The 14917-nt window shown below is 40.4% G+C and overlaps 1 protein-coding gene across 5 annotated transcripts in view; it reads left to right on the top strand.

The window, feature by feature from the left end:
- Positions 1-13190, top strand: part of gulp1a (GULP PTB domain containing engulfment adaptor 1a) — a 76898-nt gene extending 63708 nt beyond the window's left edge. For 4 of the 5 annotated variants that reach the window (XM_076264326.1, XM_076264328.1, XM_076264327.1 and 1 more), the window contains 9 exons: positions 3474-3535; positions 5576-5647; positions 7705-7803; positions 7910-8047; positions 8221-8337; positions 8469-8555; positions 9311-9446; positions 10708-10802; positions 11927-13190. In XM_076264326.1, coding sequence (XP_076120441.1) covers positions 3474-3535; positions 5576-5647; positions 7705-7803; positions 7910-8047; positions 8221-8337; positions 8469-8555; positions 9311-9446; positions 10708-10802; positions 11927-11998 — 878 coding nt within the window. In that variant the 3' untranslated portion in view covers positions 11999-13190. Of the gene's footprint in view, positions 1-3473; positions 3536-5575; positions 5648-7704; positions 7804-7909; positions 8048-8220; positions 8338-8468; positions 8556-8705; positions 8931-9310; positions 9447-10707; positions 10803-11926 lie in introns of all 5 variants that reach the window. The other variant, XM_076264330.1, reaches the window with a different exon arrangement.
- Positions 13191-14917: the final 1727 nt, after the last annotated feature.

Genomic DNA, 14917 nt, shown 5'->3' with positions numbered 1-14917 from the left:
TCACGAACCCTTCCTTTAACATATGACAAACCATATATCAGAATAAACAGCAGACCTTACCGAACAGAAAGGTGTAAAGCAGTCCCCTGTACAGTTAGCCGTTCCAGACTAATCCCGTTTTGAATTTGCAGTACATTTCAACATACATGGATGTCTCCAAATTTGGGATTTAAGTTTTACACTGTGTTTAAATTGTTCCACATTATTTCATAACGGGCCAAATACAAAATAAATATTACAAATGTCGCCTAGATATCGGTAAATCAGAGGACAGATGACTATAAGAATTTGTGAAAGTAGCCTTAATGATCACAAAATGCTAAGCATGCATCTAGGCTATTTGAGTTTCTTAAAGCTGAGCTGTGCTTAAATTGTTCAATACATGATTTCATAACAGGCCAAATATAAAATAAATGTTAAATATAGCCTAGATATCTGAAAATATTAGATGATCAGATGATTTACAGTTATATATATGTCATGTTTTATGTTTTTGTAATGTTTCATACAGTGATGCAGGTCTACTGCAGTGAATACAACTTTGATCATTTTTATAGCATACTACTGTATAGTTAACTTTGGCCTTGGTGCCCTGACATGTGGCCTTTGTGCCCCCCACCAAATATGCCCAACTGAAGGCCAAGTGGCCTTGCCCCTAAAATGGTGAAATTCCAAGCCTGCTCCAAACCTTGTCAGTGTCAAGACAGGCCAGAGATAAGAAAGTGAATCAGCATCAGCACACTGTCTAGAGGGTGCATGTGGCCATTCATGCATTCAGTGTTTTGTTTATTTGTTTTGATTTTTATATTTGCAATAACAGCCTGGCTGTCCTTATGCAGTCAATAACCAGACAGCTGCTTTCGCCATTTGCCAGCTGACCTGTCTGGCTCTCTCTTTCCCTCATCCTCTGTATTTTTCACATCCACAAGTATTATAGTTCTTCTGATCATCTGTAGGAGCAATCCATCTGCAATAAAAGGACAAAATCTATGAGGTTGTCTTACCTAATGAACCACTATTAATTGCTGGCAATTGAGTGTAATTAGAATCAAGCACTTAAGGTTGTGCACATTGACAGAGGTCTCTTAAATGTTAATCCACAGGACCCTGTTGTTCGATCCACTGGGTTTTCTTGCTTGCGCCAAATTGGAGATTAATTGGCTATTGTTTTCCGGGATGTTCAAGGTTATCAGTGACTGCTTTCCAAGCGAATGTTGTGTTATAAATCTTGTTGTCTTATAAACATTACCTGTTTTTTACATGGGGGGGGGGGTTAATACCTTTAATGAATCATTATCATTGGCAATTAGTCCTTTTTTCTACACTTTTTTCCTACTGCAATCCCAGCGACTGATTTATTTCTTTATTGTGTAACATTTCCCATCTACTGTTAGACTATGGGATATATACTGTAGATCAACCCAGCTTACTTCAAACCAATCAATTAACCAATCGTGTTTTATGTTTTTCAACTTGGATGGATGAGTGGGTTTGAAAACTCTGGGTAATAGACAGGACATGGGGAAGTGGTGGCTATAAGTAGCCTCAGTACCTAGCTTTGACATCAGTAATAGAAAAGATACTGGTATAGTTGACCATTTTAAACATCAGATCAGTATGTGGGGTATCAGATCACATCCAGTCAGCACTGTGGTGTGTGTGTGTGTGTGTGTGTGTGTGTGTGTGTGTGTGTGTGACAAAGAAGGAAACAGAGCGAAAGAGACACATTGTGATCCAACCTTCAGAGTTCGTACCCCCTCCTCGCGGTCGAGTGCTCAGTTCCTCAGGTGTCGTCTTGTTTTTGAAGGGCTTGTCTCTTTTTTCTTACTCCTCCTCCGTTTTTTTTCTCTGAAGGTGGAAACGAGGTGTGGCCACCTCTATTAATCAGCCCAGTCTGCTGACACAAAGAAAAAGTGCACAAGTGCCTGCCTGACTGGGGTGACTCCTGCAGCTCATCTATCATAGTTAGAATTTACTGTTCCCTCAAGCTGTCCCTCAGGACGGGGGAAGGGGGTACATGTGTGTGTGCGTGCGTGCGTGCGTGCGTGCGTGCGTGCGTGAGTGCGTGCGTGCGTGAGTGTGTTGGGGTGGGGGTGGTGGTGGGGGATGCGGTGTGAGGGCGGTGAATCTCCAGGGGAGATTCATTTCTTTCATTCAGTCTTTCATGAGGTCCTTTGTTAGATTTACATCCCCCCACATCGCTATCCATCCAGCTGTTGCTCGCCAGCGCCCAGCGTCCAGACGCAGCCCACAGGCCCAGCGCTGCCCAGCCCTAAGTGCTGCTTCATCAGTATTGTTCCGTCCTCTGCAAAATTGCAGATGTTTGATGAAATACTAATAAGAAAAAATAATAAGAAAAAAAGCACGCACTGAGGTTTTTACGATGATAAATCAGTTATGCAACTTGACCTTTTCCTCGGGCAATATTTAACAGGAGCACATCTCCTTGTCTTGTATCTCATAATTACATTGCTATTTTCAATATGGTGTTTCATGGCTATTTATTCCATCTGGGCTTTGTATTGTTTTGTTCGCTCAGCTGTGTTACTTTTAAGACTTTGGTTGTCTGTGTGTGTATCATCGTCTCTTCAGCGCTACAGTGACGGGCACTGATGCTTTATGTTGTCACTGAAAAATGCATCGGGCTACAGTTGCCTCCCATTCCCTCAATAGATTTCTGTCTGAAGCACAGGCACGTCCTGTCGGCTTGTTTGCTTTCTTCTTTTGTACACACAAATACAATATGATTCATGAAACCAAATGTCTTGATTGCATGCATGCCAAGCAAAACAAAGAGGAACGGCGCATTTGTGAGGTGCGAGCCAGAGAAATGTTTATTCTGACTAATACCAACTCTCAGTGGCACATCTTTTTTTTTCATTATCTCTTGTTTTTGCTCTCAGTTTGAACGAAATCACTGTCTGTATTTATTTTTTTTCTAAAGAAAAGAGAGGGATCTATTTAGCCACAACAGTAAATAGTAGCATCATATTTGCTGTGTTAGGCACTGTGAATATTCTGGAGTTAGCAGCACTCAGTAGGCCACTTCAGATGACTGAACCCAAAGGAAGAGTCAGAGCACTCGATTAACTTAAAGAGTGTTTAATATGTGCAATGAAGACGCTGTGCGTCGAATCGTTGGTTCTTCGCTCCTATTAAACACTCTATAAGATATTTCTGTGCTCTGGCACTTCCTCTGGGTTCAGTCATCTGAAGTGGCCCACTGAGGTTTGCTGATTCTACAATCCTGTTCTGTGAGCACCAAGGGATACTATATTCAATATTCTGTAGTTGTACAGTATACATATATACTGTATATTTTGCCTTAACAGTTCAAATGTAGCATTAGTATCTGCTGTGTCAGACACTTTTAATATTCGGGAGTTGTATGCACATACAAATGCAGCATTCTGTTTGTAATTTTGTGAAAATGACTGTTTCTCCACTCACCTGTTAAACTGTTTATGTTCCAGATAAATCATGGATGCATACCCCTGAGGCTCTGGCCAAACACTTCATTGCATACAATGCCAAGGTATGTAAAGAACAGACCCTATAAAAGTATATGATCTCACATGTTAATAACTCAAGTGTTTATGTATTCCAGCAGGAGCACATCTGACTATTGCATGTCCACAACGGCATGTATGCTGTACCTGGCAGCGTGTAACAACTACTGATGAGCAGTTGTTTTGAATCAATACGTAGAGTGGGCTTTTGCTGCTGTACTGCTGTAGATGCCAGATGGTTTTTTTTGTCCATTTCAACGAGTTTTCAGTATAGCCTCTTTCTGATGTCTAGTACAAAAAAATAAATAAATACACTTTACACAACAAATGCTTTTCAAAGTGCCGTTTTCGAAACTACTCAATACAACATTGTAAGGGTTAGGAACACGCAAACAGAGAAACAGCATGAATGGACGGATCAATGCAAATAGATTTTGACTGCAGAACATGAACCTTTACAAACAGAATTTGTTTTTGTCTTTGGCAGTCAACAACACACACATCCAAAAGGCAATCCCTAGCCTGCTTGTTCCCTCACTGCCTCACTCACTGCCTGTAAGACTTCTTTTCTGCACCGCTTCACAAAAGCCTGGGCTCCTGTTCGAAGGTGAAGGCTTGTCAGCTTCCGCGCCGGCTTTCTGGAATGTCTTACTGAACTATGAAGAAGAAGGAAATTGGAGGTGTGAGTTAAACCTATCGGCTGTAGCTGAAGCATCTCCAACCCCTTTCTTAAACAGAGAGAGAGAGATGGAGAGAGAGAGAGAACGAGAGAGACAAAGAGAGAGAGGGAGATAGAGAGAGTGGAGGGCAGACAGAGCAAGTGGCTATCGGGAAGGGTGAGGAATAGGACAGCGGGCCTGGTGATGGACGGGCAAAGACGGGGCTTATGTGGCAAAACCTCCTCCTCCTCCAGAGTCCAGAAGGATGCGGTGCAGTGATTGGAAAGGAGCTGCGCTTCACCTTGTGTATCTGTCATCGCCACTTCACTCCTGCTCCCTCTGTGCCATGGCTCGCCCTTGAACATGGGCAGCCAGTCACCGTCATAAAACAGGGCCAAAAAAAATGATCAGGAGACTCGGTTTAAGCATTTCAGTTCAAGTATAACGTGATGCATTCAAAATGTATCAAGCACTTTTAGTATTGATAATATTGATCATAGTAATAATTTCAATATGCTGAAAATTAATATAAACCAAAATGAAGATTTAGCCAACGTAAAAATTAAAGCACATAATTACTTATGTATCTGTGAAATGAAAAACAAATTGTCAGGAAAGAACTGGAGATTGGGATGTTACCCAAGGAGCACCATGAAAATTTTTGATTGAGGCTAAATTTCTCTGTTTAGAAGTGAGTGTATGGAGCTTGAGCTTCAATGACATTCACAGTCATTTGGACTGTGAGGTGTATTTTGAACATGCACACAGTGGCTGTGGAGGGGTGTCTCTATATGCTATTACAACTATAGAAAGACTTTGGTCATGTAAAATAAAGTACATCATCTCAGTAAAACCCGGTGTGCAGTCACAGAGTGCTGGTGAGAGTGTTGTGTTGCGGAGTAGCTGCAGAGGTCTTTGGGATACAGATGTCCAGAACATGAGGACCTGAAGTGAAGGAAAAAGAAGAGCCAGAGCATGTTGCCAGCCAGACGCCCGACCACATGGCGGTATGGCAAAGGTTAATAGCTCCATCTGTTGGATACAGGCAGTAGTGCTTAACTCTCCGCTCACCGTTCACACTCAAAAGATTTCAGTAGGGGAAAAGTACATTGAAATGCCTCTCAACAGAAGTCAAGTTTTCTTTACACTAGTAGCAGCTCAAAAATCTTTTTGTCAATCCTGTGTATTATTGAAGAGGTTTCTTCAGACTTTGCCCATTGGTAACAACCTATTGAATCTATTCATTGCAATTGGCATGTTTGAGATGTGCTGTTGTAGAATGTTTAATTCATGTTGTGCTGTTGTGCGTAATTTTGGTTAGGCTTGGACAAAACAACGTGAACCAATTGACCCTTTACCTGTACCTTTTTGTTGCAAATATTAATGACTGAATTTTGTTTTCTGTAGTTCCTTGGCAACACAGAGGTTGACCAACCTAAAGGCACAGAGATTGTGAGAGATGCAGTCAGAAAGCTTAAGGTAAAATGTTATATAATGCACCACATATTGCACTAAAAGGGCATTTTTAAACCAAATATTGTATCATGGAGTAGAGCAAAAACACTTCTGTTTATTTAAATAAACTGGATTGTAGATAGTCTTGTTAATTTTACTACATATCTTCTTCCTTAAACTAAGAACACACACATATTACGTCATGGGGTTTAACAGTGCACATGCCTGAAATCAGGGCTGTTTTTAATCGCTTTTATATTCACTCATTTAAAGTGTAACAGCAATGAGTGCTGATTTGACGATACCAGACCAGGAAGCCATGGAATTTTCTTATAGGTTATAACCTCTTGTGTAGACTTTCAAAGTTTACAATACTTTGGTTTGTCTGTAGAAACCCTCACGACACTACCACAGAGTGTAATTATATTTTGAGCATTATTAGGGGTATAAAATAGTGACGTGGCACCCTGCCTGGATAGCATCACTGTAAGGCTATTTAGTGATAATTTAATAATGCAAATAAACAGTCTTGATCAAAACGCCACCAATGAACGTAATTTTGCTCTAAATCAAGTTTGAAGTTATATACTACCGTAAATAGACCCTAGATTGTTTTTACTCCTAAGTCATGACACTCCACCTGTCCTACTAGTTGGGTGACAGGTAGGGTTGGGTACCGAACACTGTACCTCTACCGGTACCGATCGAATTAGGTCGGTAGGCCTATTACCGAGTATTGGTTCACGTAAAATTCAACGATGCTAAATTTCGGTAATTTCATCTGCATCAGGAGCGGAGTGCACCATCTGAGCTCATGTCTGAGTGTAACGTTATGTCTGTCTCGAAAGCTGATCTGAGGTCAATGACTGAGAGATTGGCAGCCACGGAAACTGACATGAGTGGAGAAAGACACTGCATCATAACACACACACCCACCTGACCACTATGAAGACTGAAGTGATGAACCTCAAGATGGAAAATGCATCACAGCACACAGACCTGATCACTATGAAGACCACAGTGATGGACCTGGTCAGGGAAAATGCCGCACATGAGACAGAGTTGGTTGTGCTGAAGAGAAAGAAGGACACTGCTGAAGCAGAAGCGGAGGACCTGAACACTGAAAAGGCAATACAACAGTCAGAGCTGACGGCATTGAAGAACAGACTGGCAGCCACTGAGAATGCAGTAATGAATCTACAGAAGGAGGCCGTGGAGAAGGTGGCATTCTCAGCCGCTCTAACTAACACAGGAGACACAGTGGCTGAGAATACAGAGTTGAACTTGGTTTTCACTAAAATCATCACCAATGTTGGACAGGCTTACAGTACAGCAGCAAAACTGGTTTCTTTACAGCTCCAGTCAAGGGAGTCTACTACTTCAGATTCACAGTTGTGGACCTGCCAAAATCTTGCTCTATGAAAATCAAGATGCTTAAGAATTGGGAGCAAGTCATGTATTTAGAAGAGTATGATACTGACAGGTGGTGCCACTCTACAGTTGAACATGAGAGATGCTGTTAAACTACGACTCCCTACGACAAGGAGGATTTATGACGATGTTGATAATCCCAGCACCTTCAGTGGCTTCCTGCTCTTTCCTCTCTAATGGGAAGAAACCATAATGTTTCCTGAAAATGAGTAATAAACCACTTTTAAACTGCAATCTTGTGTCATTGGACATGTGCTGCAATGTGGAATCAGTGCACAGATTCACACTTTTATTTGCATACATTTTCATGAATCTGATTAGAACATCAGAAGACTTAGAGGGAACCCCAGCTAGTAGTCATTTAAAATGACAGGCCACACCGACAGGTCTCTGCACAGACAAAAATGTGTAAATATATCAAAAAACAATTAGGCCATTTTATTGTGCGATACTGTAGTTCTGCTGTGACTTTCCGAAGTGTCCGAGGGAGAACATTTGACATAAAAATCGATCCATCCATTGCTATCCATCCGTCCATATCAGCCTGGTTGAGAACTGTGTGTCACACAAGCTGTCCCTTGGGGCAGTTACAGCTCTGCTGTCCAGTGTTACAGTATTACAACATGTCCTTCTTTTCTCTCCTCTTGCAGTTTCAAAGGCACATCAAGAAATCAGAAGGCCAGAAGGTTCCAAAGGTGGAATTACAAATATCAATTTACGGAGTAAAGATATTAGATCCTAAGACAAAGGTACTAATTAAGTGTATTGACTTACATGTGTAATATGTAGCCTAAATCATATATGTAATTATAGATGTCCTCTTTGTTCAAATAAATGTCTGTTTTCTACTCACAGGATGTGCTGCACAATTGCCAGTTGCACAGGATATCCTTCTGTGCTGATGATAAAACAGACAAAAGGATATTTACATTCATCTGCAAAGACTCGGAATCAAATAAACATCTCTGCTACGTGTTTGACAGTGAAAAATGTGTAAGATATTTTCAGCACTTATTACCTAACATTTCAATCAGTTTCTGAAATTAAAGATGAATTAAATGTTCATTATCAACTGCATTGATAAGCTTGAAACATTCTTTACCCAGAATTATGTACAGAGATTCAGTTAAATGCAATGTCATTGAGGATTGTCACCTGTTTTATAGGCAGAGGAGATCACTCTGACTATTGGCCAAGCCTTTGACTTGGCCTACAAGAAGTTTCTGGAGTCAGGAGGAAAAGATGTGGAGACACGGAAACAAATAGGAACCCTTCAGAAGAGAGTAAGACTTATTTGGACATGCAGGTTGTTCACTCAGATCCTAGAATACTTCAGGAGTTTTGTTACTGTGTTTGATTTGATATATTTAACACATGTCCACTAACAGTATTTTCACTTATTTGTCTTCTACAGATCCAAGAACTCGAATCGGAAAATTCCGAGTTGAAGAAGCAGTTACAGAACTTAGAGGAGCAGTTGACAAGTTCCAAAGTGTCCCCTGTATGAGCTTCCTTGGCAGATTCCCCACCAGATATCTCTTTTTCTCTCTCTCTCTCTTGCACCTCTTGTGCTGTTTTTTGTCCTGAGTAGTACTAGCGCTGTCGATTTCTCTTCCTCCTGATCTCCCCATCCGTGTGATCTTTTCCACAGCTGCTGCACTTAAACTCGGCTAACGAAGCGTACATGCTGCAGAGGCCTTCCTCTCTCTTCTGGTGTCACAATCTCACCTCCTTCTCGTGTCTCGAGATCTCCTCTGTCACTCTCACGCCTATGAGCTCTCCCGAGTCCAACTTCTCTGCGGGCCTCCTCACCCCTCCTCCCGCTAAGCCTGCGCTTCCAAAACCTCCCAACGGAAACAGTATCCCACGGCCTCGCGTAAAAAAAGCACACACCTTAACTTCTCTTCTCTTTCCAATCTTGGCTGATATGCTTTGGGCTCAGCAGCCAGCTCTCTCAACTTGTTTTTCTTTTTTTTTCTGCTTCGCTCCAGCCTGCCATCTTCTGCATTAGCAACTGCATGTTACTTTTTCTCCATTAAAACCATTTTTTTTTTATGTGTGGTTCTTTCATACAGCTTAAGTGTGCATGGTTTTGGTGTGTGGTTCTTTCATACAGCTTAAGTGTGCATGGTTTTTGTGTGTGGTTCTTTCATACAGCTTAAGTGCGCATTATTGTGTGTTGTTGATCTGAGCATAGTAGTGTAAAGGCTGGGGAGCGCTGTTCTGACCTTGCTCTATGTCCTCGGTTCCCTGCAGGCAGGCAGCATCTCCACAAAACCGCCATCCACAGACATTTTTGACATGATTCCCTTCTCCCCTGTGGAGCCACTGGTTCCATTACCGGCGAGCAACGGAGCGCCGCCCCCTCCCCCAGCACGACCAGCAGACCTACGTAAGCCGCTGACTTGCATCCCAACGCCATGAGCTACCGCTACCAGAACAGATTTACTATAGGCACAGCATTCTCATACTGGATGATGGTCATCTCTGTTCTGTAATGATCAGTATTAATGAATGAGAATTATTTGCTTTTTTGAGATGCTAAGCACCTCTTGAGCGAATCTGTAACTCACTCACACCTTAGTATGTTATTCGTGGATTCTAAATAGTAGAACTGGTATCTCCCTGATCATCCTGTCAGTAAAATGTTGCTCTTTCAAATACAATATAAATGATGCAGTAAGAGGTAGATGCTTTTTCCTTTAATTGTTCAGAATTCAACTATAAAGAATTCTGTTTCTTACCCGTGAGCAATTTCTGGGATATACTTGGTTGACCAAGAGAATTGAAAGTAGTAGCATAACTGTATCAAGCCTAAACCTAATAGTGATAAACTGACTGGCGGTCAGCTGTCTTTCTCTTCGTTTTTTCTTCTCCATCGTTCTCCAAAGGGAGGTAAAACTCTCAGGGCCAGTAGGGGAAATAAAAGACTAAATGTCTGGCACATCTTGCAAAAATTTCTTGCGGTTGTGCTGTTCAAACAGCACAAACTCCATGTTATTGAGACAAACAGGAGGTTTCAGACTCCTTTGGAAACGGCCAGTTGTACTTACTGTGCCCCGCTCAGCATTCCCCCTGCCTAACATCATCGCAGTGGTACTCCATGGAGATAGATGCCACCAGATGGTGATGGCTCTGACTGATGCCTCCTCTAATGAGACTGGACCGTGCATCTCTGATTCATTGGTTTACAGCGAGACATTTGATTCACTGCTTAACTGGACGACAGCTGGACAAGTGGAATTTCACAGGGATGCTACTTTTTGGATACTAGTACTTTGGTCTAAGGTGTGTGTGTGTGCGAGTGCGTGCGTGCGTGCATGTGTGTGTTTACAACAAATGTGTCTCTCCAAACCGCCTGAGGGTCACATTTCCAGAGACTTTCTGCCAAGTACTCCAGAAATGAAAAAAAAGAAATTAATTGCCCATTTAGGACAATCCATTACCCCCATGTCCCAGACACCTCCCCAAACAGGACACCTGCACTGTGTCACAATCCAGCACAGCACATTACCTCTCTACATATCTCTCTCTCTCTCTCTCTCTCTCTCTCTCTCTCTCTCTCTCTCTCTCTCTCTCTCTCTCTCTCTCTCTTTCTATCTATCTATCTATCTATCTATCTGTCTATCTATATCTATCTATCTCACACACAGGGAAAGATCTTTTTGGCGCCGAACCCTTTGACCCGTTCATCTGTGGGGCCGCCGACTTCCCTCCGGACATCCAATCCAAGCTGGACGAGATGCAGGTGACTGCATGTCTGTGAATTATTAGCACATGGCGACGCATGCACATGAGGCAGCTGCCGGAGCAGACGGTAGGCACAGTGACTGGGAGAGGTGGACCCCCTCGCCCAGGCAGCTCTCCCCCTCCGCCCGTCACTCTAATGTCTATCGATCACACCCAGAAGCCCGCATGCTCAGCCATGCTCGGGTGTGTGTGTGCGTGTGTGTGTGTGTGTGTGTGTGCGTGCGTGAGTGCGTGTCTGTGTGTGTGCGTGCGTGCGTGTATGTATGTGTGCGTGCGTGCACCCGTAAGTGTGTGTGCATGCATGTGTGTGTTTGTGCGTGTGTGTGAGTGGGTGAGTGTGTGTGTGTGTACGGCTGGAGCTCAGTCAGGTAATCTTGCTGCCATTCAGGGAGTAGCTGGCTAGCACGCGAGAGCTGTGATGGTAATGATATTTTGCCTCATAGTGAGGGAGTTAGCCAGTGAAATTCCATTATCACTCTGTAATTTGGCAGTGATATTACTTGATGAAGCGGTCTGTCTTTACTGTGCATGTGTGATCCTGATTTCATCTAACCAAAAACTATAAGTCAACGTTTCTCTTTCTCTCATGTTTTTAAAGTTTTTGAACTCTTTATTTTCTTCTTTTTTAACTACTCAGGTAACGTCTGCAAAATTGTGTAATGAAAATGGAAAAATGCTGGAACTAGCTGATTCCTGTTTACTGTTAAATAAAACATATTATTTAATATCATTGAATGATAAACGTTTGTATTGCTCTTTGCCACCCAGCTGTTATTTTTATTTTCATGTTTGTATATCTGTAACCTTTTTTCTTGTTAACTCTCCTTTCTCTTTTGCCTCTGCTGGCAGCGTCAGAGATGGTTGGTATCTTTGTCTAACTTCACACTTTTCTTGTGGTTTTTCAAGTTCCCATCCTCCCACCCCAGTATTACACAAGTATAAGTCAAAAGGTCCAAAGTGCCAAATGGCCTATCATTCAAGTTTAAGCTATGTATTAGTAAATATCACTTCACACTGAAAAAACAGAAGCCCTAGTAAAAAAAGTTATTTTATTTCTTGAATCAATGTACTTAACTTTAACTTAGCTCATTTTATATGCGTGTTCTTTTTCTGTCTTTTTAGGAGGGGTTCAAAATGGGACTGACCCTAGAGGGCACTGTCTTTTCTCCAGACCCACTAGACGGTCGCTGCTGATGCCAAGAGGACTCTTTTTGTGAAATACTGTTTCCTGTTTCTATTAAATAAGTGCCAAAATTTAATCTACAGTCAAGATGTCAATGTTCTCACTTGAGATTTGTATGTCTTTGCATTAGAATTTGGTTTACAAAAACAGAAATGTTTGAAAAAGAGAGAAATATGATCGAACCTACGTTTTAAGTCTGATAAGTTAAAACACTATTTTTATAACAATTATTAAAAAAAAAGTATAGAGTAGTTTTGACACCCCCTTGTACAGTCATTGAAGGATGTAAATAGTATGTCCAATGGTACATGCTGTATCAAAAAGCTTAATATCTGAATTCTCATGTCCTAATGAACAAAAAACAAAAGGCAATTACATTGTATTATGTTTCCAACTTTTATTATATTTTAAGTCTTGGTTGTCATTTCAGAAACATCTTCTATTGCACACATACATTTCCATTGTACTTGTACCTGACAGTCTGCTTGTGATTGCCATGTAAGACCATTGTAGGGATTCATGAATGCAATATGACACCTTTGAAGTCTGAAACAGGAAACACTAGCATGACCTCAGTTCTGGCTGCAGCTCTGTAAAGTTATGAAGGACTGCACTAAAACCTAGAGATACAGAAATGTTCCTTCATGACCCAATGAATATGTTGATCCCCATATTGAAGTAGGCCTATACATTACAGTAATATCGGGAGTTCTTTGTGTGTACTCTTTGGATTCTGAGACAAAATCAGTATTGACCTGAAATTGTTAAGTTTACAAATACATCATTAGAGGGTGATGTTGTCCCTTACATTTGTATTGGGTTTAAGTATGATGCATCATTGGGTAGCTATTGACATATTACTGGAATGCCAAACTGAGCTTCATCATGTTTAACACATTTTGTACGATTTAACATATGTTCATGACTAAAATGGATTCATTGAGATATTTTAATAGAACATTTAACCATCTGTTTGTATTATTTATCCATTTAGCCCAATATGTACTTTTTGAAATCCTCTTGGGTAGCAGAATTTCATTCTTTACTATGTTGTAGTACCCACTTGCACAAGGAAGCACTTTTAAAAGCCTTTGTCAGTATATTTCCATGTTAACACCTATATGTTTACATGATTACATTTAATTTTGTATGCAGTATTTTAAACTTTGCCCCTGTAGTCATTAAATATAACATCACATGATACACCACTGGTGTTTTTGACATTTCATTTTCAGTGTTTTGATATTCTATAATCCATGTCGGGTTGTTGTATGAACACCTCTCCTACAGTACTGTGTATGTGTTGTTCTGGAGGTGGAAGAGGAATTCACAAAGCATCACGCCAGGAGCCACTGGACAGCTGAGACCAGTCGTGTTGGTTATACTCTCAGAGTGAGGAAGTATAAAACCATGTGTTTTTTACAATATAAGTTATTTATTGATGTTATACTCCCAGAGTGAGGAAGTATAAAACCATGTGTTTTTTTACAATATCAGTTATTTATTGATGTTATACTCCCAGAGTCAATATCAGTTATTTATTGATGTTATACTCCCAGAGTGAGGAAGTATAAAACCATGTGTTTTATACAATATCAGTTATTTATTGATGTTATACTCTCAGAGTGAGGAAGTATAAAACCATGTGTTTTTTTACAATATCAGTTATTTATTGATGTTATACTCCCAGAGGAAGTATAAAACCATGTGTTTTTTACAATATCAGTTAATTATTGATGTTATACTCTCAGAGTGAGGAAGTATAAAACCATGTGTTTTTTACAATATAATATATTATTTATTGATCAAACTGTGGTAATACATATACATGAATGGGTAGCTATTATGCTACATGTCCACTTCTTTTCATTTCTCTTTCAAAGGAGTTGCAGCTATCAACTCTTCCATGTCATATTCACATGATGAATGATGAACTCTTACAATTTAAGCTACAGTCTTTGGTTAACTTTGAATGTAAACACACACTATCATATCACAACTTTTTTTTTGGTAATTTACCTTGAAATAGATTCAGAAGTGTAAAAGGCTATTTATCTAGTACAAAGCAAATTAACTTAATATCAATGTTATGTCTCTAGTAAGTTTGGGTTTATACCCCTGAAGTCATTCTTTGTATAGCTGAGATGCCACATGCAGCGTAAGGGTTGCCTGGATGCCGTGGTCTCCTCCTCCTGCTATGCCATCTCAATTCACAAGTGCAGAACACTTGGCTGGGTAAGACAGCAGTCCATCACATCTTTCTCCCAAAGTGCATTTCCACAGGTTCTGCTGACTCTCTCAGCCACTTATACGTTATCGGGACTTGGCCATCCAGTTGTAACATGTAATCATAACTTCGGTCAAAGGCATACCTTTAAGTGATACTGTTTCAAATCGTTTATCTAAAGCTAAATGTCTATGCACTTATAAAAAAGCCATCAGCACCTAACTGAAATAAGTTATGATACAAAACATTAAACAATTAGTCAGACAAGGTCAAGCCCTTGCTGTTAGAGGTATACATTGCAGTACAGTTCAACAACTGAAAAAGTCACATCTTCCTAGCACTAAAATATATTGCACAGGTTCATACAAAGAACAGCAGAGCTAACCACATACAATATATTTACCAGTATAATGAAGAATATTTCAATTCAATAGGGAATATATTATCTATCTCATAACCATGTTCTTAAAAGAAAATCATCACTCAAGTTTAAATGAACAGTGAGTCATTTAAATCATAATGTGAATTTTATGTAGACAATTTCCCAGAAATTCATAATGAAAAAAATGTAAATTAAATATTCTCAATTGATTTCACAAAAAAAAGAGCTGAGATACACAAGCATATGTTTAATTTGTTGCATAGCAAAAAGATACATGAAGGTCTTGGCGTTAAGGCCATTCTTTGCAATGGCTGAAAGGTT

Source organism: Alosa pseudoharengus, unplaced genomic scaffold (assembly GCF_046254945.1).
Source record: "Alosa pseudoharengus isolate Yale_2024_CS ecotype anadromous, Long Island Sound unplaced genomic scaffold, YU_APseudo_1.1 YU_APseudo_1.1_scf_3, whole genome shotgun sequence".
Classification (NCBI taxonomy): Eukaryota; Metazoa; Chordata; class Actinopteri; order Clupeiformes; family Clupeidae; genus Alosa; species Alosa pseudoharengus.
The sequence above is the reverse complement of the archived record's forward strand: the minus strand, read 5'-3'. Positions and strand labels throughout refer to the sequence as shown.